Here is a 10009-nt window from a genome sequence, read left to right on the forward strand (position 1 = left end):
CTTTTCACAGTCTCTAAACTGTCGTATCACATTAATTACTGGTCCGTTGTATAGCCAGGCCCGTGGCAGTGCAGCAGTATAGACCCGACTCGTCCAGTAAATATACAATGACCATAGTGTTGCTGCGACGAATGTTCAAATGATAGGAACAGGTAGACATAACATCACCCGTTTAATGACGACCTGTGAAAGGGGTCCACTACAGCTGTTTATCGGGTCTGGTGCCGGTCTCCTGCCACACTGCCAAGCGGCCCGGATCAGATCAGTGTGTGTAAAACCGATTGATGAATGGGAGCAACTACATCAAGAAGTAGCTCTTGGTGGTCTACACGCTCTGTGATGAAGGGGGGGCATGGATGGATGGATGGAGGTGTGTGTGTGTGTGTGCGGACGTGTGTGGATGTGTGGGTTCAGAGGGGGTTGTTTGGAGAATTGCGTATTTCAGCAGTATGGATATCGCAGGCAGTTGCATACAGCATAAACAGGTTCTCTCTCTCTCTGTCTTTCTCTCTCTCTCACTCTAACGCTCTCTCTCTCACTCTCTCTCTCTGCCTCTCTCTCTCCCCCTCTCTGTCTCCCTCTCTCTCTCGCCCTCTCTCTCGCCCTCCCTGTGCACAGGAGCAGATCCTGTGACTGATGTTTGACTGTGTTGCGCGTCTATTTATTTGTTTGGCAAACAAATGCATTATTAAGGAGGCAGCGCCACATGGTATCCGGGTGGAGAGGCCTCCTGGGTCGGCTCACCGGCGCTGCCTTTAGGTGGAGACCAGCAGAGTTAGCGCGCCGCTAACAACAGGAGCTCTGCTGCAGGTGAACTTGGCAAAGAAATAATTAAGATTGTAAAAAGAAAAAAAAATTGACTAAATGTCCATCCTGTCATAGTGTCCTGCTGTAATATTTCAAGATAAATATCTCACTCTCACTTTCATTCATGGAGGGTTGTGTGTCTGTGGAGGTGCTCTGCATCACGCTGGTTACGATTTCGAGGTCCGCAGAATTAGTAACGCTCAGCTGGCGGTAAAATGGTATAAAAAGCATTGGAACACAAGGAAATCTGCAATAAATCCCGACATTCAGTGTTCATTTCCCGTAAACTCGATGCCACATTGGATATTATCTTGAGTGAGCCTCTAAGCGTTATTACAGATCTGCAGGGAATAACCTGTAGGTGAGCCCTGGAGCTGTCAGAATAAAAATAGTGCTTTGGAAGCCTAACGTGGCAATCACAATCACACTTCAGCTTCAACGGAGACGAGAAGATTCACAGAAAATAAATGCTTCTAAGAGGACCCTCGTTTAGAAGATTTCGTTCTAATTTAGAAAGTTCATATCCAATCACAAAGTTGAAAAAAGGCATTAAGGTGAAAATCAAGGTTCTCTTTGTTTAAATAGAATACACACACATGCATTGGTGCTCGATAGAAGAGTATAGAGTGTAACAATGAAATACCATTCGCTACAAGCTATTTTTCCGTCAAAGTAACAAGTATGTAAATAGTGGTAAGATAATTAGCACACTTTTAAGCTTTAATTAGCTTACTTTTGGTAAGATAATTAGCACACTTTGGGCCCTCTCTTTTCATGCATGTTACGGATCAGCCACAAACCCCCTCATTACTTGTGTTTCCTGTTGTCGTTAGTGTAAAGTTTGTCACCTGTGTTCACCTGTGTTCCGTGTGTTTCCTCTCCTTAGTGCCCCAGTCTGGCAGTTCCTGGTTTGTTGTGGAGCTTGATTTCAGGCAGTGTAGTTTTATGAGGTAATGCTTCCTTCCCTGAGTATGAGCGTTGGTTCAGGTTCACTCCCCTTGGTTAGCTGGGACACGGCCTTCCCCGTAGCCACCTTATTCCAGGATAAACAATGGACGCCCCCATGACGACCAGTCCGGTTTCCCATTTCCGGTTAGAAGCGAGAATACGTAGCTGGTAGTACAGCAGGGAGAGGATGGGTTCAGGCTCCCCTTGTGCTGTTGTTGTAACTTTTATAACTTGCCGTAGCCTTTCAGGAATTCGCTAGTGGTGCAAATGTGCTAGCCACTATGTAAACAGCACTCGACCGGAAATGGAAAACCAGCCGGCCAGTGTGTATCATGGGAAATAGAACGGTCGCGGAATAAGGTGGATATACAGTGTGACTTTGGGTGGAAGTTACTGGTAGAATAGCTCAATATGTAACTCTTGATTATCTAAATGACAGTTTGGGATTATAGTTCAATTTCCTTCTATATCCATAAGCAAATGGCATAAATTAAAGTTATAAGTTTGATGATCTGACAATTCTATATTTTTACCGTCAGATGTGAAAGTGGTGTTTATTGGCTGCTGTTCACCACAGGGTGCATTCTGATTGGTGTTTCACTCATAGAGCGAGCAGGGCTCCATTCCAATGCTCTCTAAGCTCAAGGAAGGGGAGTGAGCATGTACACTACTACCACACTACCGCCACAATGGCACACTTTGCTTACTTGGCAAAACTGTGTGTTTGCTATATTAAATAAAACGCAACCTCAACACGGTTATTGAAACGGTGCAGAAAATGTTCAAATACAGAGACAATAGGATAATTATATTTAGATTTTCGCATGATGGGGAAATATTGATTTAATTGTTCTTTGATTTGGTTTCCCCAGATAAATTCGTTGTTCCTCCTAAAACATAGCCCACACGTATGGGATGTTCTGGTGAAATAACAAGGATAGAGTCTTCTTGTTTGCACAGGTGATGAAATTCATTCCCCCTGTAATTAGAAAATTATGCTTTACCTGCAAACAAACAAACGCTGTGATAAATTAGCTTTGTGGCCTACTGGTGTGTACATGTACCGACAGCATAATGAAACGCTCAGACACTGACGAACAAAGACACCAGCTGAGCGGAATCTTGTAGTTCTGTTGATTCTCAAGAGGCAGATTTCCAGCTGAGACCCAAAGACTTTAATATGTTCGACTTTGAAAAGGATTTAAAGTTGTGGATTGAAGATATTCTTGTAAATATGATCCCCTTTGTTTGAGTGTTTGACGCTGAATGAACAGAACATGTGGGTGGGTGTGTGTGAGCGAGAGAGAGAGTGTGTGTGCATGTATGTGTGTGTGTGTGTGTGTGTGTGTGTGTGTGTGTGTGTGTGTGTGTGTGTGTGTGTGTGTGTGTGTGTGTGTGTGTGTGTGTGTGTGTGTGTGTGTGTGTGTGTGTGTGTGTGTGTGTGAATTTGTGTGGGCTTCCTGGAGATAGACCATTGATGAGTAACTGCCATGATTTTCTAGCTACCGGCAAACGTTTCTCTGAAGTCTATTACATCATTTAGAATCCGGGCGCGGGCCGCCCCGGCAGCGCGGCATGCTGCGGCGGCCCGCGGTGAAGCCAGACGATCACCTGACTTGGCACCGGCGTCCTAGGGTGCGACACCCTACAAAGTCACCCTCAGAAACACGCGTGTCACAAAGACACGATCCGGAGCCCTCCGACGAACAGAGACGTCTTTCAAAAGGAAAAACCGTTACAAGAATCTATTCCAAATGGCTACATATTAAGCACGGAGCACTTTATTTCGTTTTATGGCCGCCACCTAGTTCAGGATTTTCTTTATGAGTCTCGCAAAGCGCGGCGGAACGCCATCTGCGCCGCCATAAAAGTACCCGCCATGTTTGAGGATTGATTGTACTTTTGTACTTTTGGGATGGGGGGGGGGGGGGGGGGGTGCAGACACGTGTTGGGTTTATACTCTGACACATGCCGATTTAATGCTAATCACGCAGTAGCCGTAGTGAAGAGACTGGAGAGAGAGAGAGAGAGAGAGAGAGAGAGAGAGAGAGAGAGAGAGAGAGAGAGAGAGAGAGAGAGAGAGAGAGAGAGAGAGAGAGAGAGAGAGAGAGAGAGAGAGAGAGAGAGAGAGAGAGAGAGAGAGAGAGAGCGAGCGAGAGCAGTGGGTAGTGCCCTGTATGCTCCTGGCATGAACCTGCTATCAGTCTCTCTTTTTCTCTTTTTCTCTCTCTCTCTCTCTGTCTCTCTGTCTCTCTGTCTCTCTCTCTCTCTCTCTCTCTCTCTCTCTCTCTCTTTGTCTCTCTCTCTCTCTCTCTTTGTCTCTCTCTCTCTCTCTTTGTCTCTCGCTCTCTCTCTCTCTCTCTCTCTCTCTCTCTCTCTCTCTCTCTCTCTCTCTTTGTCTCTCTCTCTCTCTCTCGCTCTGATCACGTAATCTCCACATAGGAGGGAGAAGAAGGCCTTCTTCTATCCCTTCCTGTCTTCCTACTCCCCTTCTTCTCGCTCCTCTCTGGGCAGTAGACACCTGAGGAGGGGAGGAGTGAAGGTCTCCAGATGCTCTAATTTGTAGATTACGTTATTGATATTTGAGCAAGGCAAACGCTCCCTCCGTGTAACACCTGTTGTGTTATTTTCCATTGTTGAGTCAAACGAAAAAAACAATTTTTGTCCCCTCAGCTCTAACTAGATGTGTGAAATGTTTGTTACATATTTTCTGAGCCTCTAAATACATTGCGGGTCTCCCTACGATTCCCACAGACCTCTTTTTACATCGACACCCATTCTATATTATCATTAAACCTAACGCCACACAGTCAATTAGTCTTCTCATTTCCCGAGTTACGTGTATTTAAAGAGAGAGGCAACCTCAACCGCGACTTAATAAATTGCCCTCAATTATTTTGCATTAGGCTGCTGTTGAACGATCCATTAGACAGCAGATACTAAAACAATGCACTCGGCCGCGTGGCGGTCTGGACAGAATCCACCGCATTGAGAGAGAGGAGTGGGAACATTGCTAGCACTCTCGCCCCGCTCCTGGTAAAAAGAAGGCCTGTTTTTTCAGAAATACCTTGACAACCATGATGGTTATTCAAAACCACTTTGGCCCTGAACCATTTTGATCCAAACCGTGTGCCCTTACGGAAATGCATAAAGCATAAAGCTTCTCATTCGAACATCTTTGGAATTTCACAACCGTGTAAAGTGTCCACTAGAAATGGAGATCAAAATCCCAGGTAGGAATGGTCATTTCAGTGTGACCTTGGTGAGCAGTGAGACGCCCAGCTGGCCACGATGAGCCCTGGCCAACTACCCGGGGGTCTGGAGGCTGGACATGTGGACATGGAGACGATGGATAGGCCAAAGAAAGAAAGATTAATGATGCATTCATGTGGTTTCATCATAGTCGACGATTGAGTGGAAAAACTTTTATTTGTGTTGGGATATTCCTCGAAACCTCTCTGGTACAGTAATTATATTATATTAGGCTATATTATATTATATTATATTATATTATATTGGATTGGATTGGATTAAATTCGATAATAGATGGCGATGGTGTTGCGTTAATGTTAAAATGTTGTTGTCCAATGTTTGGGTTTGAGAATCAGAGTCATGAATAAATTTGGTTCTAAATCAAACGTGTTGCATTCGGTGTATGACCGGGGATGCTAATCAAGGCCTAGCATGTAGGCTACCCCGGAAATCAAAAGCGCATACTAATGAACAGAAATCTATAGCAATCCCAGTAGGCCAATCTGTCATTTAGATTTTGCTTCTGGGGGTGGGGGGGGGGGAGTGAGAGGTGATGAGGTGTGCGTGTGTGGGGGTGGGGGGGGGGGGGGAAGAAGACTGAAGAAAAAAGATGGAAGCGGGAAGATGAGGCGGAGGTGAACATGTATATTTTCCATCTGCCCTTTTTTCGTGTATACATGAAACCTGCTGACGTCAATCAAACCATTATTGGAGCCCTTCTGCGAGGTGGCCTGGCTGTGAGCATACTAGCCTGCTTACTGTTGCAGCTGATTATTATTATTTTTTTTTATGAGTGGGTCTAAGAACCGTAATCCTGCGATAAAGTGCTTTATTTTCTTCAGGTAGGGGGGATGTGGGGGGGGGAATGGTGCACTGCGTATCGACGCATCGAAGTTACGACGCAACAATTTTAGCACCTTGAAAGGCGACCAAGTCGCCCTGAACACAGAAAGTAAGCCCCGTGATGTTTAAACATTATTAAATATATTATTTTGTGTGTTTTGCCCTATCTTATCTAAATCTAAAGACATTACTGGCTTTCCAGATTTTTATCTTTTTGTTCCATTCTGTGTCAAATGCGTAATGGTGATAGATGCGCTTAGCCTCTAAAATATACCATACAATAGATTTTATTGATCGGGACATATCAGGGCTGTTTTTTTCTAATATTTTCACAATGTACATTTAGTGAGCGACGTCACTGAACATTAAATCAGTCAAAGCTACGCAGATCTGAAATGTATAGAGAACACACAAGTAATCGGAATATGTACTTTTATAAATAATATATTATTTAATAAAAGGGCTCTAAATCGTCTCCAATGGCTGAAATATGTCGCCTTTTTTTAGTCTTTTTAATAAACTCTGAATAGTAGGCGGCCTACATTTGGCTTATTTTCAATAAGAGGTTCAGCATCCAAACGCAACAACCATGGACAGCACAAAACAAAAACCAAAAAAAAAAGATCTTCCACTCGTGCAAAAAAAAGGCTTTTTAGCGCACTTCTCTGGATGCGCGTAATAATCCCACACATCTCACCTGGACGGAAACCAAAGGGCTATACAAACATAAAACAGAGCACCACACACGCAGCCTGCAGCTCGGCAAACACTCGCTCCTCTCCCAAATCTCCTCTTATTCTGGTCCATCCTCCCCCAAGTACATTATGTCTTGTGCCTTTTTCTCGGGCAAAGTTAGTTTTTCCAAGCGATACAAATCCAAACACCCGACGAGCGCACATAACGCACGGGCCGATCAAACTGTGGGTTCACCATCCAGACTGCGTTGAAGTTGATTGATCGATTGATTGATTGACGTGTATATATGAAACTCCAAGGAAACGTTTATATTTGACTATATAGTAGTAGACAAGTGTAGAGAGAGATACAGATATTCGTCGTCGGCTTCCTTGGCTGACCCGTTCCTTTCAGTTCAGAATAAAATGGGGATGTGGTCTTTGTGTGTGGGGGGGGGGGTCTTCTCCCCTTCCCCTCGACCTCCGAGAAGACCAAGGAGAGTCACGTGCGCCACGGATCGAGGGGGGGAGGGGGCGGGGAGGGGTGATGGTTGGGAGGGGGGAGGGGGGGGGGGCAGGAATCCGCGGGGTTTTGCGGGATTATACGGGGAAGACCAGAAAGCCCGAGAAGGTGGAATATTTCCATCCGCCCATGAGGGTTCCCCGCTCCAGCTTCAGGTACACGCGGTCCTCGCGCTCCACCATCAGCAGCACCCCGTTGCTGGCCGCTTCTCTCGTGACGTCCTGGTCACCGGCGAACGCAGAGATCACCGGGTAGTCGTTCTGCATCAGGTTCACCTTTCAGGGACGAGAAACGGTGTGAGAGATTGTGTGCGTGTGTGCGCGCGCGCGTGTGTGTGTGTGTGTGCGTGTGTGTGTGTGTTTGTGTATGTGAAAAGCGAGTGTGTGCTTACGCGGGTGCGCAGGCCTACTTGTGTGTGTCAGTGTGTGTGGTGTCTAACTACAGGGAAGGTTATTGTAAGGAATCGTGGACTCGGCGGCAGCGCTCCTTGGACACTTGTTGGATGATGGTGAGGGAGACGCGGTGACCGTGAACGCTCACCTGTATGGTTTGTCTGTTGTAGACCTTTACAACGTGGAAACTGAAGCTATAGATCCCCCGCCTCGGAGCCTGGAACACGCTGGCTTTCAGGTCGAAATGGTTGCCGATGTTCACTAAAACCTGCGAGGGGAACAGTGTCTGGGCATGAGGACGAGCCGTTGGAGGCGCACGCAGGAGAGGCTGCATGCTTCGACACACTATTGGCCTGAAACTATTCATCCCTATTTAGGGGGGACACGACAAATAGTATAGAGTGGTTCCTGAATTAAACTAGTCCAGTATTTAATATGTTGAAATTAAATGGTTGGTTATTTGAGTCAATAATAAGTCAAAAAGGCACAGTGTCATTAGAGAGGCGTAAGCAATTATCACACCAAACCATCCGCCCCGAAGCGATGCACGACACGTCTGCACAATGGAGGCGTACACACACACACACACACACACACACACACACACACACACACACACACACACACACACACACACACACACACACACACACACACACACACACACACACACACACACAATCAATCAAGGATGTCCTCCAAAAAAGGTTTCAGAAGTACGCCACACTATTACGCACAGCATTAAACTATATAACGTGCACAATAGACGCACGCCAATGCATCAGGTCTTCAGCGAATGGACATATATCCATGTTATAAACGACCACATCCCAGATTCTCTCATTCTTCTTTTTTTTAATTGAAGGCATGCAGGCAGGCTATGCACCAATCGGTTGTGCAGGATCCACCATCAACACACATTCGGGGTGACTAAAACAGATTTTGAAGGGGTTCGGGATGGGGTTCGGGGGTTGGGGACACCTGACCTGGTCGAAATAGATGGTCATGGACGTGTTGCTCATCTCGGAAGGCTCGTGATTGGTCCCGCGCACGGCGGAAAATGCCACCTTCGCCCCGGCGGAACGCACGGATATCCCGAGCGAGGAAGTAACTCCTCCGTCCGAGGACGGGTTCGAGTCGCACACCACCAGGCACTTCCCCTCCAGCACTATGGGCTCCGTGTCGTTCTGGCCGAGGCCGAGCACCGTGCCGGGTCCCGTGAGCAGCAGGGTCAGCGCCAGGAGGACGGAGCAGGGTCCCGGGCAGCGTGCTGGCAGCCCCATGGTCGGAACGCTGGTCCTGTGTGCGCACACTGATACAAGCCGGCAGCCCCTTGGAGGTTTGTTAGCACTCGATCACCTCGGTCCACTTGGTCCCCTCTCGCGCGCTCTCTCTCTCCCCCCTCTGTCTCTCTGTGTGTCTATCCCTCTCTCTCTCTCTCTCTCTCTCTCTCTCTCTCTCTCTCTCTCTCTCTCTCTCTCTCTCTCTCTCTCTCTCTCTTGCGCGCGCCCTCTCTTTTGCTCTCTCTCTCTCCCTCCCTCGATCTCTCTCTCTCTCTCTCTCTCTCTGATTCGGTCTCACTTTCTCAAACAAGAGCGCACCCCCTCTGCCGTATACTTATTGCGCCTCCCTCCCCTCCCTCCTGTACTTTCTGAGTGGATTAAGGAGGCTCATGCAGCGGCTATGGTCCACGCGGAGGATTTAGGAAATCAACACCTGGTTGACAATAACCATAAGAAATAAAATGTTGTTGTTTTCCTGTCAGTGTTCCAATAGGAAACACTCAGAGATTATTTGAGCTTCCGAGAGGAATATTACACATTTGTCCACGTTGGATTACATCACGTCTATGGCTATTAAAGTATAAACTATTACGCACCATTACGCACCGATACTATGAAGTTATATTGGAGATAATGCCCAAAATTATATTCCGATTGATTCCAGCAAAGTCAGGTTTGTTGACGTCGTTGTTGTTTAAAACAAAAATGCTACCTCTTAAAAAATATAGGTCCATTTAAAAACACTCTCTATCCTCTCTCCATCCCGCTGGAGCGTATTCTCGCTATGCGTACGCAGCAACGTGCAGACTGAACTGAGCCGCTGGGTCGCCGGCGCAAAGGAGAAGAGGAAGAAGAGGAGGAGGAGATGATGAAGAAGTAGAAGAAGAAGAAGAAGAAGAAGAAGAAGAAGGAGTCGCCTCTCGGCTTCCTTTGGAGTCAGGATTCACGCCCATTCTCTGGAGGCAGGAGGGCAGCGACGGCGGTGAAACGCCATCAAAGTTAACCTGACGGACTGTGGGGGTTGGTTTAATGAGCGGCCACTTGTTCTGACGGCGGCGCTCAGTTGCACCTCTCCAAGTATGCAATTTATATAGTGGCAGGCATGGTGGGCTGATGTCGTTTTGCGTATTGATTAATCCGTCATGAATGAGAGGGGGCGGGGGCGGGGGGACAACAAATAACCTTGCTTAGAGTGGTGAATTCGGCATGCATGTGATTCTTGACAATTTGGGAGAGAACGAGTGCTTCTTTTCAAGAAAGATACGTGCGCGCCATCTATTGGTCGAT

General features: G+C 46.9%; 1 protein-coding gene across 1 annotated transcript; it reads right to left on the reverse strand.

Annotated features, from left to right (window-relative positions):
• Positions 1-6235: 6235 nt before the first annotated feature.
• Positions 6236-8722, reverse strand: cbln2b (cerebellin 2b precursor). The gene is made up of 3 exons (XM_056599311.1): positions 8426-8722; positions 7588-7707; positions 6236-7322 (listed from the first exon to the last, which is right to left on the reverse strand). The coding sequence occupies exons 1-3, from the start codon at positions 8720-8722 to the stop codon at positions 7125-7127; spliced, it is 615 nt and encodes a 204-aa protein (XP_056455286.1). The 3' UTR covers positions 6236-7124.
• Between the last annotated feature and the right edge of the window lie 1287 nt (positions 8723-10009).

Source organism: Gadus chalcogrammus, chromosome 9, assembly GCF_026213295.1.
Source record: "Gadus chalcogrammus isolate NIFS_2021 chromosome 9, NIFS_Gcha_1.0, whole genome shotgun sequence".
Taxonomy (NCBI): domain Eukaryota; kingdom Metazoa; phylum Chordata; class Actinopteri; order Gadiformes; family Gadidae; genus Gadus; species Gadus chalcogrammus.

Excerpts from the sequence above, each read along its gene's own strand:
- cbln2b (XM_056599311.1), bottom strand. The coding sequence starts at position 8,722 with ATGGGGCTGCCAGCACGCTGCCCGGGACCCTGCTCCGTCCTCCTGGCG. Across the intron at positions 7,708-8,425 it reads TGACCATCTATTTCGACCAG|GTTTTAGTGAACATCGGCAA; the intron begins GTCAGGTGTCCC and ends TTCCCCTCGCAG. Across the intron at positions 7,323-7,587 it reads ACAACAGACAAACCATACAG|GTGAACCTGATGCAGAACGA; the intron begins GTGAGCGTTCAC and ends CGTCCCTGAAAG.